This window comes from Octopus bimaculoides, chromosome 10, assembly GCF_046866305.1.
Source record: "Octopus bimaculoides isolate indiv1 chromosome 10, ASM4686630v1, whole genome shotgun sequence".
NCBI lineage: Eukaryota > Metazoa > Mollusca > Cephalopoda > Octopoda > Octopodidae > Octopus > Octopus bimaculoides.
This window is the reverse complement of record NC_142937.1, coordinates 78,143,130-78,168,129: the sequence shown is the minus strand read 5'-3', so window position 1 is coordinate 78,168,129 and position 25,000 is coordinate 78,143,130. Positions and strand designations below refer to the sequence as shown.

Here is a 25,000-nt window from a genome sequence, read left to right as displayed (position 1 = left end):
ATCATTTAACACATGCGTATAACTCCATTTATTTAATCTGATATATACATATATATATATATATATATATATATATATATATATATATATATATATATATATATATATATATATGTATATATATATATATATATATGTATATATATATATATATATATATATGTATATATATATATATATATATATATATATATATATGTATATATATATATATATATATATATATATATGTATATATGTATATATATATATATATATATATATATGTATATGTATATATATATATATATATATATATATATATGTATATATGTATATATATATATATATATATATATATATGTATATATATATATATATATATATATATATATATATATATGTATATATGTATATATATATATATATATATATATATATATATGTATATATATATATATATATATATATGTATATATGTATATATATATATATATATATATATATATATATATATATATATATATATATATATATATATATATATATGTATATATATATATATGTATGTATGTATGTATGTACATCTATATGTATGTATATATAATACATACATATGCATATATATGTTTATATATATGTAGTGGGTTGATCCACTACTCAGGAAGAGACTATTCTAGAGTACGTTCTGTCTTATCTTCGAAACGTCTAGATAGAATAGAGACAGCTGATGAAGGGATATTCCAAGTGGCTTTCCGTTTTCCTATGTGTTCGTTCCGTTGTCTGTAGTTTATTGTTCTAACGTCCTGTACCCTGATATGCATATATATACACATGTAGATGTAAGTATGTACATATATGTGTGTATACATGTATATATATTCCTTGTATTATATATATATATATATATATATATATATATATATATATATATATATATATATATATATATATATATATATAAATTTAAATAAGAGCCATGACGCAATCCCTGATAAAATTGAGTGAATTATATAAATCAAAAATATTATTTACTATCAATTATTGACCATCAATTTATATTTTTTATTAACATATATGACAGATAATTATCTTTCTTCGTTTTATTTTATTTACTTTCAAAAGTCCAACGGTTTTTTTTTTTTTTTGAATTTACAGCGTCGATTGCTTGTCGCTACTTTATATCCTAAGTTAACAATTCTACTTAGTCACTCTATTATATAAGGATTTTCTTAACCGATATTGTAAGCAGTTTCTATATGTTCATGTCGTTACAACCTGATTATAACTTTTTTATACACATGTAATTTAAGGACAACTAATAATGTTGTCTATTGTTTTCTGTCTGCTGTGAATTAATGTAACTTGACCCTGAAGAGATGCAAAACCCCATATTCTTATCTCAGACAAGAGTGAGTCGGGATCTTGCATTGAAATGTGCATAAGTTATTAAACAAGTTTATTATGGATTGTGTCATGGGTCTTATTTAAATTGATATGCACATTAAATTGTCTCATAAACAATTTTTCAAGTGTGAATTTTGCTACGTTGATAACAGGTACAATATTTTTACCAAATATTTGGTAGAGATCTAAATATACATACATACATACACACACACATATATATATATATATGTATATATATATATATATATATATATATATATATATATATATATATATATATATATATATATATATATATATATATATTGGATCATCCCACAAATAATGCGGTTTTTTATACATCCTTTATTTTTCTAAATTAAGTTAAACAAAGTACTTTTTTTAATCTAAAATATACTCCCCACCATGTTCCACAATGCTCTTCCATCTATATGGTAGACTTGCACGGTCCCTCTTCCAAAAATCACTTGTCTGTGACGAAAACTACTCTTCCAGTACTGTTCTCACCTCGTCCACAGAATTCATATTTTTTCCATCCAATTGATTTTGAAGAATAAATGATAATCAGATGGAGCATCGTTTCTCATTCAAACTGCTGCAGCCTTTGGAATGTCATCCTCGCTGTATGTGGCCGAGCATTATTCTGATGGAAGAACACCTTTCGTCTTGAAACCAAAGTTGGTCGATTTTCTTCTACCACGGGCTTAAGCCGCTCAGCTGCGCAGTAGACCTCCTTTGTTATCGTTTGGTTTGGGTTTAAAAGTTTAAAGTGGACTAAACCCTCCATATCCCACCAAACAGATAACAACACCTTACGTGGGCGAAACTTAATTTAGCCTGAGATACTGGTGTTTCTCTTTTCCCTACCCACTGTCTTCAGCGCTTGACATTTTTACAGAACCTATTTTAGAGAGAACCAGTCCCTATTTAGTCTTAAAATGGTTTATTCGTGAGACGTGACAGCAAAGAAGAGAACACAGTCATTCTTTGCACGCGGTTAGACTCGGAAAGTTTCTGAGGAACCCATTGACCAAATTTTCAGACTTTTCCGATGGCACACAGGGGTCGATGAATGGTTGAATGACCAAATCCAAGCTTCTTTGCTCGTTCCTCAACAGCTACGATGGGATTTTGTTCCACCAGGTTTTGCAGGGCGGCGTTGTCGAGCTACCAGGACGAGACTCGTCTTCTAGGCTGTAGTTTCCGGTTCAAAATTTCTGGAACCACCTTTGACACTGGCTTACGCTTATTGTCCGACTCCCATATACTGCATTAATATTCCTCACACTTTCTGTTGTTGCTTTCATTGAACTCATAAAGCAAACTATGCTGAATATGTTCCTTTGCCATTTCCATTATGGCTTTGAAAAAATACCTGTTAAAATCGAAACGTACTCTTAAAAACTTACACTAAGAATAAGGACAAGTTAAATTACTACTAGCTTTTATAGCAAGTTGATGCAGGTAATTTATCGCGTTCCCTCAGACTTTTAGTTCATGCAATTGAAAAAACTGCATTATTTATGGGATTACCCAATATATGTGTGTGTGTGTGTGTATATACAAGTGTATGTATGAGTACATACATGCATATATACATATATACATACGTGGTGATATCAAAAAGTTCCCGAGATGATTCTCTAGCGCACCAACAGATGGCAGTACACGGTTGCGTACGCAGTGAGATTTAGCAGTGATCCTCATGAGACAGTGTGCCGACTCGCAAGTTGTGACATTTGTGTTGTCATCGCGTGTATGCTGTAGTATGCGATTTTGTCAGGGAGAAAATTCATCAGCTTGTGCATGCGAACAATCAACAACATTGCTGATGTTGTTGGTTTGTCGTATGAATCCGTGCAGGCAGTTCGAACGTCTGAATTGAACATACGGTGTGTCTCTGCCAAATGTGTCCCCCGCCTGCTGACTACTGAGTAGAAGGAACATCGCGTCGAAGTCTGTCAGGATCTCCGTCAGTGTGTCACTGGTGACTCATCCTTCATGTCGAGGATCATCACCGGTGGCGAGAGTTGGCTCTACAGGTACGGCCCTGAAACGAAATACCAGTCGTCATAATGGAAGAGCCCTTCGCCCCCACGATCGAAGAAGGCACGCACGACAGGGCCGCACCTCAGTCAAGAGCATACTCATCATTTTTTTCGACATTCGTGATATTGTTCATCGCGAAATCGCCCCCCCCCCCCAGGGTCAGACCGTCGATCGACAGTTCTACTGCGCGGTTTTCAAGATTCTGAGGGAAGACATTTAGCGACGAATTGGATTCTTCACGACGACAATGCTCCCTGTCACCGAGCCCTCCTCACTCATGAGTCTCTCGCCAAAAACAACATGGTGTCCCTTACACACTCGCCCTATTCACCAGATTTAGCATCTGCAGACTTCCATCTCTTCCCTAAAAATAAAAAAGCAGGACAAAGGTCGCCGTTTAGCACCGTTGTCGAGATCAAGAGCAAATCGCAGGACTTCGACGCACTTACGGTAAACGACATCCGGTCTATTGCTGCGCAACGTGACTATTTCGAAGGAATTGATGTTAAAACTTACGTTAATTAGTTATTTTTCTTTGAAACATAACTAATCCGGGAACTTTTTGATTCCATCTCGTACATACATTCATACATACTTAAGCTCGAAATTACATTTTAGGTGTCTGATCTGATCTGAGCACAAATTGCTTGTAACTGTTATACGCTTTACATACATGTATTTGTAAATATGTATGTATACAGGATGCGGTAAATAAACTGTCGTCTAAATTAACGCAAAAATTAAAATAACACTGACATCTCATTTTAATAGATATATTTACCAAAAATTACATAAAAATATCTTGAAATACTAAAAAGTAAATTTATTCAATAAAATCGCCACCTACTAGAAATTGCAGTCAAATCTTCCTCAAATTACAGGAAAATGTATTCATCCAAGTATCATATTATTATACAGATTCCCACACTATTACAATTATCAAATCAAATATTCTTTATAATTTTGGCACAAGACCAGCAGTTTTGAGGAGAGGGGGCAAGTCGATAACCTAGACCCCCCACCCCACCCCAGCACATGGTTGGTACTTCTCTTATCAACCCCGGAAGGGTGAAAAGCAAGTTGGTTTCAGCGGAATTTGAACTCAAAATGTAATGAGCCGGACGAAATGCTGCAAAGCATTTTGACCGATGCGCTAACAATTCTGCCAGCTCGCCGCCTTCATCGTATCTACTATTCTTTTTTTTATTTTGGCACAAGGCCAGAAATTTTCGAAGGAAAGGGCATGTTGATTGCATTGACCCCCACCCCCACCCCCACCGCCGTGCTCAACCGGTATTTATTTTATCTTCGCCGAAATGATGAAATGCAAAGTCAATCCCAGTGGAATTTGAACTCAAAACATAAAGATGGACGAAATGCCGCGAATCGTTGTATCCGGCGTTCTAAGGACTTTGCCAGCTCGTCGCCTCGGTATTGGAGGGAATTTGTATTCAGAATGTAATGAGTCAGAAGAAATGCCGCAAAACATTTTGTCCGACGCGCTAACACTTCTGCCAACTCGCCTTTATATTAGCTACTTTAAATGGCGGTGAGCTCGCAGAATCTCTACGGCGCCGGACAAAATGCTTAGCAACATTTCATCCGACTTTGCGTTCTGAATTCAAACGCCGCCAAGATCAACTTTGTCTTTTACCCTCTCGGAGTCGATAAAATAAGTACCGGTTGAGCACTGGGGCAAATGTAATCGACATATCCCCTCGCCCTGAAATTGCTGGCTTTGTATCGTAATTTGAAACCAATACTGGTTCTTATTTTATCGAAACCGAAAGGATGAAAGGTAATGTCGACCCTTGTGGCATTTGAACTCATAACGTTAAGTCGGACGAAATACTGCTAAGCATTTTGTCCGGTATGCTAACAATTCTGCCGGGTCGCCGCTGTATTCGAAACCACTATTCTTTTCTGCCATAGACAGAAGGCCTGAAATCTCGAGGAGCGGGCAAGTCGATTACATCGACGCCAGTGGCTGACTGGTACTTACTTTATCGACCCAGAAAGAATGAAAGACCAAGACAAGAATTTGAACTCAGAACGTAAAGACGGACGAAATGCCACTAAGCATTCCGCCCGGTGTGCTAACGATTCTGTTAGCTTTCCGCCTTAATAATAATAATAATAATAATAATAATAATAATAATCCTTCTATTATAGACACAAAGCCCGACATTTGGGGAAGGGGTACTAGTCGATAACATCGACCCCAGTGTTTCATTGGTACTTAATTTATCGACCCCGAAAGGATGAAAGGGGAAGTCGACCTAGGCGGAATTTGAACTCAGAACGTAAAGACGGATGCCCAGCGTGCTAACGAGTCTGCCAGATCGTCGCCGCAATTGAAAACAACTAAACATAAGGCTTCGTCGTTCTGAATAACACGAAGTGAACGAGAGGAAACATGCTCAAAATATGTAGTAAATGTAAATGCATCTCTGTGGCCTACCATACACACGCAAGCGTACAAATATGCACCCACACACACGTATGTGTATATATATGAATACACACACACATACATACACACAATCCAAATTCATAAAGCCAAGAGAGTTTCTAAGGGCAATTGTTAGAAATGAATGAGAGGCTGCCCTCATAACAATCCTTGTCAGTCCTTAAAATATGGGATAGCCAAGTCTGGAGCACTCATAAGTCTACTCGATCAGGGACTTATCAACAATATCAGTCATTAGTATATAGGACGAACCAACAAGCTGGCTTCTTTGTGACTACTCAAATTGTTAGAAATGCCAGTCATTAATTATCCTCATACGACACCTTAATATCCTGAAAAAGAATGAGGTGGTTAAGGCCAGAACGCTTTATATTATAGCCCTACACGATCAAGGTTAAACACCAAAATCCAATATCCAACCCCAAGAGATATCAACCAGGTAGCTTCAATGTAGTTGTTCGAAATGCTAGAAAAAGTAGCCTCACACTCATAAGTTATCTAAATTAAGCGCAGGCAGTAGCATGGCAGAATCGTTAGAGCTTCGGTCTGAAACTGAATACCTCGTGGTACTTGTTTTGACTCTCTACTAAGAACAAATTGCTTTTGGGGTCGATAAATAAAAACGAACAGATCCAAGAGGATTAAAAAATTTGTGTGGGGTGGGGAGCAGGAGGATTGGTGGAACAGTAAGAATGCCAGATAAGACACCTTTCAATATTTGTTCCAGCCTTTTGCGTTCTGATTACAAATCCTGCCATGGCTTACTTAAGCGGTAGACTTTTCCCTCGTTGCCCGGTTTAACACTATCATCTGGTACCTTGTGTACCCCAAGCATTGCAGCCAAGCCTCTGGTTTGGTGATACTTTCCTTCCTTCCGCCCATCAATGTCGACTCCCTCTAAAAAGTCATCAGCCTTTAATCTTGACTAAAAGAAAGAAAATCTATCTGTAATAGTTAAAGATTTAGAGGTGGGCTGTAGTTATTTAAATTCGATGTGTGAATGTGACAAAACACGAATCATCTCTCATTCGGTTTTTTGATTGGTGACGGCACTTTAGTGATGTGGCCTCCTGTTACTACTTTCTCACCAACAACGTATCGATCAAAACAAATCGATAATAACTTCAACAGAAGAAAACAACAGCAATCAATAAGTATATTACAGCTGTATCGTGAAATAAAGGCTACAAAATGTCGAAGTGACGAATCTAGAATTTGATTTGGCTGTTTTGTCTGAATTTAGGAAAATTCACATACATCACATGTGGCGTTTATTGATGTATGGTAACTGTATAAACATTATATAATCTAGTGCAGTGAAGGTGTGTAGCTTGGTGGTTAATGTATTCGGCTTACGATCTTAAGGTCGAGAATTCGATTCCCGGCAACGCGATGTTTCCTTCAGCAAAACACATCATGTCACATTGCTTCAGTCCACTCAGCTGGCAGAAATGAATACTAGCTGTATATCAGAGGGCCGGCCTTGTCACATTCCATGTCACGCTCAATATCCTTAAGAAGTATGTTAAGGCTACGTGTGCTGGTGGAGTGCTCAGCCACTTTCACGTTAGTTTCACGTTAATTTCATGAATAGGCTATTCCGTTGATTGGATCAACTGGAACCCTTGTCGTCGTAACCGACAGTGTCAGTGTGTGCATTCTCAACAATAAATTTCTCTTCTGCCCCTGCAAGAAACTGATAGTAAAATACTTATCTTAATAGTGTTGCTGTTATTGATGATGATTAGGAGGAGGAGGAGCAGGAGGAGCAGGGGTATGGTGGTGGACTGTATTTCTAAATTCATTAGACAAGTTTATATTTTGTATAATTAACGACAGTAAATTTAAACCATTTTTTTTTCTACTTTGCATTCTATTTCTTCAATAACATACAACAAATATGAAAGGATACAGGAATCAATATAAATTCGTCGACGCTGGATTAAACTTATAAATTGAAAAATCGTTTTTTTAATATATCCGTAGAAAGTTGTATTGCAGATATTTTAGCAGTCTTTATATTTCTAAAAGTATAAACAAACACGTTAAAAAACGCTATCTCGCGGTATCTACGTCGTAATGAATAAAAATTATTTTGCGATTAAACCGTAGGTCGAGTGGCTGTGTGGTAAGTATCTTGCTTACCAACCACATGGTTGCGGGTTCAGTCCATCTGCGTGGCACCTTGGGCAAATGTCTTCGGGCCGACCAAAGCTTTGTGAGTGGATTTGGTAGACGGAAACTGAAAGGAAACCCGTCGTATATATGTATATATATATATGTATGTATGTGTGTGTCTGTGTCTGCCCCCCCCCCAACATCGCTTGACAACCGATGGTGGTGTGTTTTATGTCCCCGTAACTTAGCGGTTCGGCAAAAGAGACCGATAGAATAAGTACTAGGCATCCAAAAAATAAGTACTGGGGTCGTTTTGTTCGACTAAATGCGATTCCCCAGCATGGCTACAGTCAAATGACTGAAAGAACTAAAAGAATAAAAGTATATATATATATATATAGAGAGAGAGAGAGAGAGATGTAGATATATATAGAGAGATGTAGATATATAGAGAGAGAGAGATAGATATAGCACATTGAATGTTCACGTTAGTGGTCAACGTCATATATATAGATAGATAGATATTATTCATTTAAAATACAGAGATGCCTGTAATAGGACATCTAACCCGCTAGAAATAGCAGCAAGACTACATACCACAAAAAAGTAGGGATAATTTCGAAAGGGAATGAAAAATAAAAACATTTACCAATCTATATTCTGTACCATGGTTTCAAGTCAATTTTAGTAAGATAAAAATTATATATCTCACAAAGGTCGGACTATCATCGGCAGAATGACCAGACAACATTCGAGATACGAGTCAAATAGAGAGCATGGTTCGTATTCGAATATCTAATTTTCCAAATTTACCGCGTATTTGCGGTTTACCTATTCGGCAGTAAATACACAAATGCCGATTTTCAATCAGAAATTAGCCAAAAAAATTTTTTTATCATTATTAATAAAATACAGGGTAGCAAAATTTTATTAATAATAGATAGATAGATAGATAGATAGATAGATAGATAGATATAGATATAGATTTGCTCGACTAAAGGCAGTGCTCCAGCCTGGCCACAGCCAAATGACTGAAACAAGTAAAAGAGTAGACGGTGTAGATTGTAATAATTCATTTATTTTCGTAAAAGTTACATACTCATTATTAAGCGATTCACTTTAATATAATATAACAGAGATATGGTGTCGTAATGTTTCGTATTGACAGAATACTAGTGAAGAATTGCTGTCAATTATATCGACACCAGTTCTTCTCATCCTCCCTTTTCTCTTCTTTATTTCTTCCTTCTTTTTCTCAAATTCCATCTCTGCCCCTTCTCTCCTCTTTCTATCCCTTTCCTTGCCAAAGTTGGAAACCTTTATTTTTAAGCAAAACAATGGTAGTAAGTGTTAAAATCCGTGGATCACCGAATAAAATTTTTGTAGTGCTTAGGTACGTCGTTTTAGATTTAGATTCTGGTTTTAATTCTTTCATCAGTCGTTTTTGCCTCTCACTCCCTTTTCCAGATATAAAAGGAAATCATTAATTAAAAAGACATTAAAATTTATATTTTTCCGTTTTTTTTGTTTTTGTTTTTTTACAGAGGGCGATTTTGTCCCACGAAAGCCAATGTTATGGTTAATGTAACGGAGAAATGCGGCAAATTTATAGACTTGGTAAGAAAAGGATATAATTTGGATAAAAAGGCATCCAATCTTTCGGCTATAAGCGAAAGCGATTTGATGTACAGAATCCAGAAATGGTCACAAGACATTCAAACCAGTCCAGATTGTCTTTTTTCCAGGTAAGAAATACTCAGAATATATCCTTTATTCCTTTTTTTTTTGTAATTATGCAAAAAAATAAATAAATAAACTGCTATTTTAATTCATGTTTTCAGATCTAATTTCATGTTAGAAATGAATAGCTTGTTTTTAAAATTTATATCTCATTTGTATTTTTTTTCTGCAATTTTCACTTGGGCTCTTCCATTGCATACATAATTTTTAAAATATCGAAGTTAAGGGGCAAAAACAATTTTGTTTAGGCGTGGCTGTGTGGTAAGAAGTCTACTTCCCACCCAGATTCCAGGTTCAGCCCCATTAAAATTAAAGATGAAATAAATTACTGTCCGCAGAAAATTTATAGGATGTTTTTCTTTTTTTTTTTTTTTTTTTTCATAGAACTTTGGTTGTTTAGGAATCAAGAGGAAAAATAGAATGTCCTTAGTATTTACGTGCAAAGTAATACAATTTTCCAAGAGAATTATACTGCGTAAAAATGTTTTAAAAGTACCCAATACTTTCAACCTCAACTAAAAACGATTTCAAGAACTTTTTTCGAGGAGTGGCTGTGTGGTAAATAACTTGCTTACCAACCACATGGTTCCGGGTTCAGTCCCACTGCCTGGCATCTTGGGCAAGTGTCTTCTACTATAGCCTCAGGCCGACCAAAGCCTTGTGAGTGGATTTGGTAGACGGAAACTGAAAGAAGCCCGTCGTATATATGTATATATATATATGTGTATGTGTTTGTGTGTCTGTGTTTCTCCCCCCACCATCGCTTGACAACCGATGCTGGTGTGTTTACGTCCCCGTAACATAGCGGTTCGGCAAAAAGAGACCGATAGAATAAGTACTAAGCTTACAATGAATAAGTTCTGGAGTCGATTAGCTCGACTAAAAGGCGGTGCTCCAGCATGGCCGCAGTTCAAATGACTGAAACAAGTAAAAGAGTAGGTGTAGATATCTTTTAGGCTATTATCTTCTATAGATAATCCTTTGCGTAGTTGAACAATCAGTCATTCGTAATCACACGTGCACTGTGATTATCGTCAGACGTTTAAAGTAGATTGTCGGGAAGTCACAACGAGAATTATTCGAAAACTTGTGGCACTCTCTGTCTATAGCCGTTAATACAAGAGAGGTAACCATCCCCTTACAACACGATGTGGGATTATAAATTTGAATTTGAAATGAAGGACTAGGTGCGAAAAGAATCATAGAGTCCATATATATTCTTTTGTACTCTAGGCCCAAATTCTTACTACATGGCCCGAAATTTTGGAAGAGGGGGGGGGGGCTGTCAATGAAATCGACCCCAGTACACAACTGGTACTCAATTTATCGACCCCGAAAGGATGAAAGGCAAAATCGACCTCGGCGAAATTTGAACTCAGAACGTAAAGACAGACGATATACCGCTAAGCATTTCGACCGGCGTGCTAAGCATTTCGACCGGCGTGCTAAGCATTTCGACCGGCGTGCTAAGCATTTCGACCGGCGTGCTAAGCATTTCGACCGGCGTGCTAAGCATTTCGACCGGCGTGCTAAGCATTTCGACCGGCGTGCTAAGCATTTCGACCGGCGTGCTAAGCATTTCGACCGGCGTGCTAAGCATTTCGACCGGCGTGCTAAGCATTTCGACCGGCGTGCTAAGCATTTCGACCGGCGTGCTAAGCATTTCGACCGGCGTGCTAAGCATTTCGACCGGCGTGCTAAGCATTTCGACCGGCGTGCTAAGCATTTCGACCGGCGTGCTAAGCATTTCGACCGGCGTGCTAAGCATTTCGACCGGCGTGCTAAGCATTTCGACCGGCGTGCTAAGCATTTCGACCGGCGTGCTAAGCATTTCGACCGGCGTGCTAAGCATTTCGACCGGCGTGCTAAGCATTTCGACCGGCGTGCTAAGCATTTCGACCGGCGTGCTAAGCATTTCGACCGGCGTGCTAAGCATTTCGACCGGCGTGCTAAGCATTTCGACCGGCGTGCTAAGCATTTCGACCGGCGTGCTAAGCATTTCGACCGGCGTGCTAAGCATTTCGACCGGCGTGCTAAGCATTTCGACCGGCGTGCTAAGCATTTCGACCGGCGTGCTAAGCATTTCGACCGGCGTGCTAAGCATTTCGACCGGCGTGCTAAGCATTTCGACCGGCGTGCTAAGCATTTCGACCGGCGTGCTAAGCATTTCGACCGGCGTGCTAAGCATTTCGACCGGCGTGCTAAGCATTTCGACCGGCGTGCTATGCATTTCGACCGGCGTGCTAAGCATTTCGACCGGCGTGCTAAGCATTTCGACCGGCGTGCTAAGCATTTCGACCGGCGTGCTAAGCATTTCGACCGGCGTGCTAAGCATTTCGACCGGCGTGCTAAGCATTTCGACCGGCGTGCTAAGCATTTCGACCGGCGTGCTAAGCATTTCGACCGGCGTGCTAAGCATTTCGACCGGCGTGCTAAGCATTTCGACCGGCGTGCTAAGCATTTCGACCGGCGTGCTAAGCATTTCGACCGGCGTGCTAAGCATTTCGACCGGCATACTAGCGTTTCTGCCAGCTTGCCACCTTAAAATATATAATTTATTCTTTTCTACTCTAGGCACAAGGCCCTAAATTTTGGGGGTGGGGACCAGTCGATTAGATTGACCCTAGTACGCAACTGGTACTTAATTTATCGACCCCGAAAGGATGAAAGACAAAGTCGACCTCGGTGGAATTTGAACGCAAATTGTTGTGAAGTATATTAAAATAGTTTGCCATGTGAAACATCAGTATCTTATATACCTTTAAGGCGAAGAGCTGGCTGTTTGTCATCACTCCGGACAAAATGCTTAGCAGCACCTCATCCGACTATTTACGTTCTGAGGTCAAATACCACCAAGGCCAACTTTGCCTTTTATCCTTTCGATATAATCGCCTTACCCACTTCCCCTGAAAGTTGCTGGACTAGTGCTAAAATTAGAAAGAATCATCTTATATACCTTTATTTTTCTATCTTTTCTTACTTTTATAGACGAACTGTTGGCGAATCAAATGGCTGCTGCAGTGGCTGGTCCGGAGTCAAGTGTCTTATACGTAAGTCTTCCATATTCTTTCTATTCTTGATTCCTCCTCTCCAATACTTGCTCTTTGAATTCGCTAGAGATACATTCCTGGCGATGTTAACACTTAAATGCTCCTCTAAGTATTGTCTATAACTGAAATTGAAGCCTGCAGGGGCACCTAACTGATTTTTCAACCGCTGCTTGAACATTTAGTTCTTCATCTTGACGTTTTGCTATTTACCCTTTATTCCCATGCAAAAGTAGTGTATATAGAAAATATCACAATTTGTCACTTTTTGTTATACTGTCTTCTACTTTTACATAATATACATTTGACTCCTCTCCTTATACTCTCTACTTTTGCTGTTACTTAATATTAAGCATGACTTCATCTGAGAAAATGTGTGTAATTTTAAAATAGTTTTAATAAATCTAATTTAAAAAAACAAATCAAATATGTACATCAGGTAATATTTATTCCCACTTCAAAGTGAATGTAGTGTTAGAACACAAAATACTGCGATAGTTACCATGAGAAAACCTTTCATATGGGCTCTTGATCCATATAAGCACTCTTGTTTATATCGCTGTGTCTACATGGCAAACCTTTCCCCTGATAACTATTTATAGATCCCGAAAAGAAAGTGAATGCAGTTGGCGGTACAAGGTTACCCTGCTTTGCACCGCCAGTTTTCTATAGGATGTCCATAAATACAAGGGGAGAAATTCAGGAACACCCTTGCGCTCTTTGTGGGTCATAAAAAAACTTGCAAATCTTAATAATATAGGTTGATATTTTCCGATTACGTATTCCACGTTTCTTGTACACATGCCAACCCCCTTTATTGTGCTTGAAACAAAACATCGAGCCAGAGGCCAATATCACTGCGAATGCTATCGACTGTTACCCTTGTGTTACACTAATACATATACATTGATTCACACTAACTACGTTTTACTCATGCTTTAAAAAGCCTTAAATGCGATACACTACATGTAGATGTATACACTTCATGCCATACACTACATATAGAGCCAAGTCATGTACATATCACTACATGACTTGGCTCAGTCAGTTGAGTGTATACTAACACAACCAATGGCTAGGGTCTCCTTAAATTGACCCTTTGACAGCAATTGAAAACCCCTTCCTTAAGTTGCAATATAGTGTCCCATGTAAACACATATTTGATTTGGTCACATATTTTCTCCACGTCATCCTTTTCTCTGCTAACTAATTCATCCAGTACCTGTAATTCAGAAGGCTAGGCAAGTCACACTGTGTCACACTGAATCTCCTTGAGAACTATGTTACGGGTTCGCTCAACCACTTGCACGTTAATTTCACGAGCAGTTTGTTCCGTTCATCGGATCAACTAGAACATTTGTCTTCATAACTGGAGAGCCGGACGAGACCATTCATTTTCCATATTTCCTTGTAGTTGGTAATGTAAGCAGAAAACGAAAGAAATACGAGGGTGTGTTGAAAAGTTCAAAGTCTGAGTGTGCAGGAGTGATCAATTTCGACTCTTTTTATTAATAACTACACTGTTTTTTTCTAAGCAAATGAACATTTCCCTATTCAAACAAGACTTCAAAAGTAACTAGCAGCGACTTCTCTTGAAAATGGACATTTGGCCCCGTGATGTTATCAAGTACCTACAGCAAAGGAGTTTAGCTCCCAAAGACATTAATGCTGACATGGTTGCTACATTAGCGAATGACGCTCCAGCTTTATCAACAGTGCAAAAGTGGAGAACTGAATTTAGCAAGGGAAGGGAGAGTTTTGAAGATGACCTGAGGTCTAGACGAGCTGCAACTGCTACCACCGAAGACAACGTTGATCGTGTTCACCACATACTGATGCATGATAGGCGATTGACTATAACTCAAACAGCCAATGCTATTAACATGGATCGTGAGAGAGTTGACAATATTCTATACAATGAACTTAGCGTGACGAAGGTTTCTGCTCGATAGGTACCAAGTCTTCAGACACTTGATCACACCAGGCTGATCACATCACGGGAAAATCTGACATTGTTTGAGGCAAATGCAACTGGTTTTCTTGAGCGTTTCTTAACCCGAGGTGAGTGTTAGGCTCGTCATTTTGAGCCAGAGATAAAGAGACAATCCATGCAGTGGAAACATCCTTTCTCACCTGCTCCAAAGAAGGCCAAGGTCGATTCATCTGAAGGGAAAGCGATGGTCTCAGTTTTGGTACGGTTTTCACAAGCAGTCTACGATTTGAGTTTTCTCTGTACGCAACCCTCATTTCTTTAGAAACTAGTATATACTTGTTTCAGTTTCATTTCCGAAGTTCGTTTAGAAAGTCAACGAAGTCCAGGTCAGATGTTTTAGTAGTGTAAAGTTCATGACTTTCGAGGAGCACTTGGGTATTTCTGTCTTGATTTGTCCAAGAGAAATGTAGACCTTTCGTTTACCTGTTCTGAATACTTTTCTTAAAACTCAATTTTTCTCTTGGGGAGGGGAGTTTCTTTTACTACACCTTGCACTGTCTCCGACAGTTTGCTACCTCTCTTAGCTATCCACGTCTTCACTGACTCGTGACAACGGGGTGGCTCTACTGGATGAAGTAAAAAGGACCATTAGTTATTTTGGTTTTTTGGTCTTGAGGACAAGGTGAGAGTTTTCGATTGTCCTGGTGGTTAAACGTTTGCTCCATTATGAGGCCATCTCATTACAGATGAATCTATGACAAGGGCTTCGCTTAGTTATTGGAGCTACTTCATAGTCTTTGCTCTTTTAATGCTTTTAGTAAAGCCATGATTATCACACAGTCTAATTTATATTAATTTGATGGATCAGGCGCATTGCACACGATGTAAATTTCTTGATATGTGGAGTTTGTGATCCTGATTTGCATACGGTTCAGCTTCTTTTCAATTTCACCAATAATCTTGGTGGAAAGTGCCTAAGATAAAAATGAATTATTAAAAATACTTCGAGAAATTTCAGTTTCCAGGTCCAACGGATTCAAACGGTAAACAATGTCTACAGGCGCGTGCCAAAAAAGATTCACTGTGCTGTAAATGGGCTTGCTATTAATATCATTTAAATCTTCCTCAAATTAATTGCCGATCTTAGATAAAAAAAAATAGGTGTATTTCATAACGGAGTCTTACATACCCTTTAGAGACGAGAGGGTCACAGCCGGAAAGCATTCGATCACACCTCAGTTCTCTCGGGCTTGAACTGGTGTAAATAACATCAGTAAGCAGAAGCCAATGAGAGAACTTCTATGTGGTCGCTTGCTCATATAGCAATAGAAACAAGATCACACACTTTGTTGGCACTCCGTCGCTTACGACGCCGAGGGTTCCAATTGATCCGATCAACAGAACAGCCTGCTCGTGAAATTAACGTGCAAGTGGCTGAGCACTCCGCAGACACGTGTACCCTTAACGTAGTTCTTGGGGATATTCAGCGTGATACAGTGTGACAAGGCTGACCCTTTGAATTACAGGCACAACAGAAAGAGGAAGTAAGAGTGAGAGAAAGTTGTGGTGAGAGAGTACAGCAAGGTTCGCCACTAACCCCTGCCGGAGCCTCGTGGAGCTTTAGGTGTTTTCGCTCAATAAACACTCACAACGCCCGGTCTGGGAATCGAAACCGCGATCCTATGACTGCGAGTCCGCTGCCCTAACCACTAGGCCATTGCGCCTCGTGTTGAAAAAGAGAGGAAGCATATTACTGTAACACCTTTGATCATAGGTACGACTAGTCAGAACTGGTAACGATTAGTTTGCATGTAGTTTTCACCTCTCTTTGTATACCCATCCCTCGTCCTCTCTCACGTTTACTCTCTTTCTCTCTCTCCCTCTCTGTCTCTATCTAAATCTCTCACTCTTCTTATCCGAATGAATATCACATCTCCATTCCAAATATCATTCACTTGCGGTTTTTTCGAGTAACATTAAAGAATAGATAAGTTCCTAGAGAAATCTAATCGACGTGCTTGATTCTACTTCTACTGGCAGACATTTTTATTTTTATCTACGCCACTGATAACACCAAGAAAATATTGAATACCACAAACCGTTACCCTCTCCTATGAATATGTAATGTTAGTGCTATGCCTAACAAATCGACACTAAGAAATCAGCAGGCCCTTATAGTCGGTTTCACGTTCCATTGTTAATTTTCAGTTGAATGATACCATTCCATTGCACATGCATTGCCTGTAAGAAATGAATAAAAGTCACACAGTTACATCGGCCGCCCCCGATGAGGATTTGTTTTTAAGCAAGGCTTTCATTCATTTTCTTCGCTTATCTTTTATACAGCCGTCTGCAACCCTGCATGTAAGAACGGCGGCTCTTGCGTCAGACCAGATGTATGTAGTTGCCTTAAGGGCTATAGTGGATACAGATGCGGTGAAATCCTCAAATGTAAGTATGTCTTCTTTTATTGTGGACTTATATCAGGGAAGGTGATATCTATAAGCTCTTTTTAAGGCCTCTGTAATTTGAGGAAGGCAATTATCCTCAGAAATGTCACCTAGGTCGAATGCTTTCAATCGAGGGAATTCACTTAAAGGTGTCCTAGGGCCAGGTGGTGATATTAAACCGGGCGACGGAACAGAATTTTAGTTTGATGAAATCTTTAACTCAAACGAAAAGTAAGCCTTTGTTCCGAGTAAATTATTGTGCCACTGCGCGTTCTTCAATGCCATGTTATTCCATTGTCACTGTTCATATTTCTCCTAACAATAAAACAGCCAATATTAGCCAATATTGTTTCCAGGTCTACTTTGATCCACCTGTCAGGGTACCTTAGCCGGGGTACGTTGCATGATGGATGTGAATTATTTCAGCGGATGAACTTATTGATCCAACGGCGAATATCACTAGATGTTGCACGTATAAAGAGACAATAAATTATCAACAATCAGGATCAACCAGTTCAGTTAGCACACGACTGACATCATCTGTAGCCATAGTATGTGCAGATGAGATTTTTCAGCTAGCGAAAGACCAATACGATTCGGATGATGATGGCATAATAAAACCATTAATGTGTTCATAAAAGGAACGATCGTATGTTAGAACCAGTAGTTAATAATACGTTTAATGAGATAACAGAAAATGCAGTAATGTGAATATCAATACATTCATCAAAATTACATGATTTTTTTTTCTTTTCTTTCTTTTTAGCTGTGACCGCTGAAATGAAATACTGCTACAAAGGGAAAAAGTGCTACGGTGAAAACCCGAGAAACATGGAAAATCGTTTGATGCAAGCAAAAGACTGTTGTTTCGGAAATGGGACCCGTGGTAACAGTTGGGGTTCGTCACGTTCGTGCGACGTGTGTCCTCAATCAGAAAATGGTAATTTGATGTAAAATATAAATAAGTAATACATTCAAATTATTTGTTAGCTTTTATCAACTAATCAGATGGCAATAATCGACTAACATGCCTTTCTAGAGGTTTTATCTTGGTTACAGTGTGTTAGTACTGCTAGTGTTCTCATAAAGATTTTACTTTAAACAACTATATGCGCGTTTAGTATATGCAGACATGCGCATCGACTCTTTAGCTTACATCAGAAAGAATTTAAACTGATATTTGAAGAACTATTCTTCCAAAAGTAAAATAGTTATTTTATCTGTTGAAATAAAATTCACTTTTACTTCAACACGTAAATGTCTAAAATTAGTTATTAGCGACAGAAGTAGTATCTATACCGAATAGCAAACTTCATATCCTACTTAACGCGGATATACTTTATGAACACCATAAACTGCAAGCCTCTTTTCGATTTGCGTAAAAGGCAAAGAAATTTTTTGCAAAACTTATCTGAACAGTTTCCATGAAGGGGACGAAAGTGCCAATATCCAAAATTCTTACTACCTCCTTTTTCTTAATATTCAAAATCTGTACATCACTTCAAACAATCTATACACACACACACACACACACACACACACACACACACGCACACATGTATAACTTTTTAATTTGTATATATACATATATACACACACATATATATATATACATATATACATGTGTGTGTGTGTGTGTGTGTGTCTGTGTGTGTGTGTGTATGTGTGTGTGTGTGTGTAGAGTCTTATTTATATATAAAGAATAAAGAATACTTATGGCACGGATCTAAAAATCTTTACGTAGATATTAAAAGCAGTGGACAAAGTGGTAGAATATTAGAAATTGGCAAAGCATTTAATATAATCAATGATATCTGAAGTATGTAAAGGATTTCCAACATGCCTGCTGGTTTCAAGAAAACTAATACAGATATCTAAGCCGCTTATCAGTAAATATAACAAGACACTGAATCCATAGAGCAGTATTATTTTATTATGTACTGTAAGTATATTAACTTTTCTGCTTTCAGTCACCCTTGATCAAAGTGCTCTGAATAAAGTAACAAAGAAAATTATGAATGTGGGTTTCGCCACTTGTCGCGTCTATGGTATATACAGCTATAGAACATTTGACGGAAGTAACTATGATTTTGGTGGAACATGCAGATACACTTTAGCTAGTGAAGGAAAAAACTGGTACGTCGAGATCGAATCTTACAACTGTTCCAGCTTCACAACATGCAGAAAGGTAAGCTTTTTATTATTATCATCATCATCATCATTATTAGTAGTAGTAGTAGTAATAGTAGTAGTAGTAAAGCGGCGAGCTGGCAGAATCGTTAGCACGCTGGATGAAATGCTTCGCGGTATTTCGTCTACCGCTACGTTCTGAGTTCAAACTCCGACGAGGTCGACTAAGGTAGTCGACTTTTCATCCTTTCATGGTCAATAAATTAAGTACCAGTTGCATACTGGGGTCGATCTAATCGGCTGCCCCCCCCCCCCCCTCCCCTAAAATTTCAGGCCTTGTGCTTATAGTAAAAAGGATTATTATTATTATCATTATTATTAAGGCGGTCAGCTGGCAGAACCGTTAGCACGCCGGGCGAAACGCTTAGCGGTATTTCATGTGTCTTAATGTTCTGAGTTCAAATTCTGTCGAAGTTGACTTTGCTTTTCATCCTTTCGGGGTCGGTAAATCAAGTACCAGCTGTGTACTGGGGTCGATCTAATCGACTGGCCCCTCCCCAAAAATTTCGGGCCTTGTGCTTAGAGTAGAAAAGAATGTTCTGAGTTCAAATGCCGCCGGGTTCGACATTGCCTTTTATCCTTTTGGAATATATAAATTAAGTACCAGTTACGCACTGGGGGTCGATGTAATAGACTTAATCACTTCCCCCAGAGTTGAGGCCTTATGCTTCCAGTAGAGAGGATTATGATTCTTTTATTCTTTTACTTGTTTCAGTCATTTGACTACGGCCATGCTGGAGCACCGCCTTTAGTCGAACAAATCGACCCCCGGACTTATTCGGTTGTCCAGCGATGGTGGGGAGACAAACATAGACACACAAACATATATGCATATATATATATATATATATATATATATATATATATATACGACGGGATTCTTTTAGTTTCCGTCTACCAAATCCACTCACTAGGCTTTGGTCGGCCGAGGCTATAGTAGAAGACACTTGCCCAAGGTACCACGCAGTGGGACTGAACCCGGGACCATGTGGCTGTGAAGCAAGCTACTTACCACACAGCCACTCCTGCGCCTGCACAGCCACTTGTGATTATATGCAGAAAGGCAGAGTGAAAAAAAAAGGATGCGTGCTAGCAGAATCTTTGGTGCGTCGGACAAAGTGCTTAGCAGCATTTCTTCCAGCTTTTTATGTCTATGATATACACTTTGCCATAGCTACTCATAACTTGATATTAGAGGTTCACATGCTTGAAATTTGAGTAGTCTTTTGAATGCTCATCATTGCATTGTATGTAAGGATATTAGTAAATAAGAGCAATGAAGTCTGGCAGCTATTATGAAATATTCTGAACGTAAAGGAGAATGCTTTCGGCAGAATATTCTGGAAAGTTTGCATAACTGATATTTAATTTATGGCAATGCAATCATTCGTACAAGTTTGGAATTGGAGAGGAAGGTGTTGACAAAAGTCTTTTCCACTCAGTTGTTACTTGTCTAGTTATCACCACGGATTTAAGGGTTGTGGTTGAGTGTAGTACAGGTCCGAATATCAACAGTGTCCTCTTTGAAAGCCTCATCATTTTTCTTCTCTTGATAAGCAGGGCCAGATAAGTTTTCTGTTTCAAGTTATTGTAAAACAGAAAAGTAGTATAATAGACGAGGATATTATACTACTATTAGACTACTGAGATATATTATACTACTATTATACTACTGAGAGATCTGAGAGATCTGAGAAAGACGGGGAGAAGGAACGAAAGCTTTAACTCTGCGATGAAATTTCAAGCAATTAAAGTATCACTTGAAACAGAATGTAGAGAAGAAGAAAGTAAAATTGAACCGACAGTAAATTTAATTAAATATAAAGAAGAGCAACATATTCACTATAAATAATGTCATCCGGAAGATCGTGTACTAAATTCCATCTACCTTAACTCTCGTAATGATATAGATGCTGATTAATTAATCTACAGATTAATGAAGGGTTGAATACAATTAATTGTGGAATCAAATAATATTTCATGAAAACTTATATATACACTCATACATGTGCATAGGCACATACACACTCACACACACACACAAACACACAAACACATATATGTAACTGTATGTATGTATGTATATGTATATATATATATATATATATATATATATATATATATATATATATATATACACATACATATATCAAAGTATGATAAACACAAATTTATATCATTTGTACTCTACGCACATTTCACCATTGTGGTCGTTTGGAATCTCTGAGTTGGATATTCCAAGTGTTGTTAGATACTTAACTACAACGGATTATCAGCAGGGCATTTTATTTCATTTATTTTATGTTACACAGATCAAATGCTTATATGCATGATATATATATATATATATATATATATATAAGTTTGCCAGGTTTTTGTCTCTCTCACCAAGGTCATCAGCTGTCGAACGCCGACGAAGGGAAATAACCCTGAAATCCGGATACGTTCGTGCTGCTGATCGAGGTGAGAGGGATAACTTCCCTTGGCAAACAGGACACAGTCGTGTGTCGATAAGCCAGCTGGAGGAGATGTCCTCCTGGGGCTAAAAGCAACAGTAACATCCACCCCTAGGGGTCAGCCACACTTAAGTGGCAATATACTACACTTTATCGTGCAGTTACTGTTAATACTTCATTTAGAGAATTAACATTGCTTGTTTTCACCTTTTCAATATCAGTGAAGAATTTCACTGGAAAAGAAGATATAAGTTTGCCAGGTTTTTGTCTCTCTCACCAAGGTCATCAGCTGTCGAACGCCGACGAAGGGAAATAACCCTGAAATCCGGAAACGTTCGTGCTGCTGAGAGGGATAACTTCCCTTGGCAAACAGGACACAGTCCTGTGTCGATAAGCCAGCTGGAGGAGATGTCCTCCTGGGGCTAAAAGCAACAGTAACATCCACCCCTAGGGGTCAGCCACACTTAAGTGGCAATATACTACACTTTATCGTGCAGTTACTGTTAATACTTCATTTAGAGAATTAACATTGCTTATATATATATATATATATATATATATATATATATATATATATATATATATATTCGTCTATATTGTTCGTTTGCTTTCAGAAAGTCTATGTAAACTTTATGGTTAAAGATTTGAAAATTGAAATATTTGAATGCAAAGTCAAAGTGAACGGTAAAGACATTGACATGACCAACAATCATTTGCTTTCGGGTAAGTATTAAAGTTAAAAGTCACGCCATATACGAGTGAGTGCGTGTGGTGTGTGTGTGTGTGTGTGTGTGTGTGTGTGTGTGTGTGTGTGTGTGTGTGTGTGTGTGTATGGAAAACTGCAATTGCTAATATATTTGTTTCATAATTATGAGATCCTGGACTGAATCCAAATGCTTTAAGTTTTAGGCAAGTGTTTTCAAATATAGTCCTCTGTTGACGCAGACTTTGTGGGAGAAAATATTGTAATAAGTGACTACATGGAAATTTATCGGATTTACTGTGCCGTAATTTAAATGGCACTAGACTAGAGTTAAGGTTAGGGTTAGGGTTAGGGTTAGGGTTAGGGTTAGGGTTAGGGTTTTAGGGTTAGGGTTAGGGTTTTAGGGTTAGGGTTAGGGTTAGGGTTAGGGCTATGAGTATTTTTTACCAAATTTGGTGAAAATCTGTTCAATACACCGCCACAAATTTTTCACCAAATTTGGCAAAGATACTCATAACTCTAACCCTAACTCTAAAACCAGAACCCTAACCCTAAAACCCTAACCCTAACCCTAACCCTAACCCCAAAACCCTAACCCTAACCCTAACCCTAACCCTAACCCTAAACCTAAAACCCTAAACCTAACCCTAACCCTAACCCTAACCCTAACCCTAACCCTAAAACCCTAACCCTAACCCTAACCCTAACCCTAACCCTAAAACCCTAACCCTAACCCTAACCCTAACCCTAAAACCCTAACCCTAACCCTAACCCTAACCCTAACCCTAAAACCCTAACCCTAAACCTAAAACCCTAAAGCTAAAACTAGTACAAACGCACGAACGATGTCATAAATAACAGTACCGCCGATAGTTGTTGTTGACAAACAACGGCACTAATTTTATTCAAGGGAAAAGATCCCATTACACCGCACAACGTTTTGTTGACAATTCACAGCAGTAATTGTTTTCACCTCAATAGACATCAGTGATTGGTTGAAATTTTCTCAATAACACTAAGCGTAAAAGATGTTTTATATAACACATTCTACCAGTGTCCCAAGTTTGAAAGCGTTTCGTTAAGAAAACAAGTGGCGCCTGCCAAATCAGAAAGATACCACTCTATTCAGCATTCCGCCAAGCTAATAATAATAATATGAAGAAGAATGTAATTATTTAACTGTAAATGTATTTTCAAACTCAGTGTGTCGATATTAGACATTGATGGAAATGTTATATTATAAACAAATCGTCATTTCATCTTTTTGGTATCGATAAATAGACATCAATTTTGATGCGATTGATTGAGGACATGGTGAGAAGCTCGTCTAAAGTACGAAGTATCAGACGAAGTCTGTGGTCTTTCCTTGTGTAACACTAACGGTAGAGAAACGAGAGACTTGTGTCTTTTTCTAAAATTCTTGCCTAGGCCTGAGTATAATTGTGCCGACTTAGATAAGATGTTTAAGAGTTCAAATTCCGCTTGAGTCAACCTTGCTTTTCATCTTTCCGATGTTGCTAAAATCAAATACTAATCATATATCAGAGTTGATGTAATCGACTAACCAGTTCTCAAACTTCTAAGTTTTCATACCAGAAATAATGTTTATTAGACATACTTTAATATAAATGTTTAGCTATTACACTTTATTTTACCCAAAGTTATACTTTAATTTCTCTTAACAAATATTCAAACTTGTTTTTGAAATAGGCGTGACTATTATGAAGAAAAATGGAATGATCCGACTTGATAACAGTGCTATAGGTGTAAGAATGAAGATGGGATGTGAGGCTTCTGTTTATTTAACATTGACCGACACCCATAGGCAATGCTCCCTCCTTCAAGGACTGTGTGGAAACTATAACAACGATTACAAAGGTGAGTTATATGATGGGCCATTGTAAAGAATGGGTAGAAATGACTCGGATAGTGAAACGGTAGAATTTAACATCACACAATATGAATTTCTATATAGATTCTGTTTAGATTTACATCAAAGTTCCTGAAGAACTGAGCCAGCAGCAAGAATGGCAAAAGTAATCAGTAATGTGTGGATGGCAGGGGCAATCATAAAGGAAAGTATACATATTCTCTGTAAATTTAGAGTAGGTCCTACTTTGGCAAAAATAATGAAAATGTTATTGGAAAAACATCTCCTGCAATAACTGATACAATATATTTAACTCTCCAATTCAATATTTCATGCAGTATCTTTAACAAAGTATTTTATAATATACCTGAGTGAAAAGCTTCTGGAACATATATTACTAAAAATATTATACAATATTTATACTATATATTTGAGCAAATATTTCACACAGGCATGACTGTATAGTTAACAAATCTACTTTGAAACTATGTGGTTTCGAGTTCAGTCCCACTGCTCGGTACCTTGGGCAGCTGTCTTCTATAACGCTGGGCTGGTTAATGTTTACTTATGAACATCCTTAACTAA

The 25,000-nt window shown here is 38.0% G+C and overlaps 1 protein-coding gene across 1 annotated transcript in view; it reads left to right on the top strand.

Annotated features, from left to right (window-relative positions):
* Positions 1–25,000, top strand: part of LOC106880792 (uncharacterized) — a 204,223-nt gene that overhangs the window by 1,494 nt on the left and 177,729 nt on the right. Inside the window, exons 2-8 of the mRNA XM_089358814.1 lie at positions 9,571–9,771; positions 12,755–12,816; positions 17,093–17,197; positions 17,963–18,136; positions 19,167–19,384; positions 22,457–22,565; positions 24,256–24,423. Coding sequence (XP_089214940.1) covers positions 9,571–9,771; positions 12,755–12,816; positions 17,093–17,197; positions 17,963–18,136; positions 19,167–19,384; positions 22,457–22,565; positions 24,256–24,423 — 1,037 coding nt within the window. The remainder of the gene's footprint in view (positions 1–9,570; positions 9,772–12,754; positions 12,817–17,092; positions 17,198–17,962; positions 18,137–19,166; positions 19,385–22,456; positions 22,566–24,255; positions 24,424–25,000) is intronic.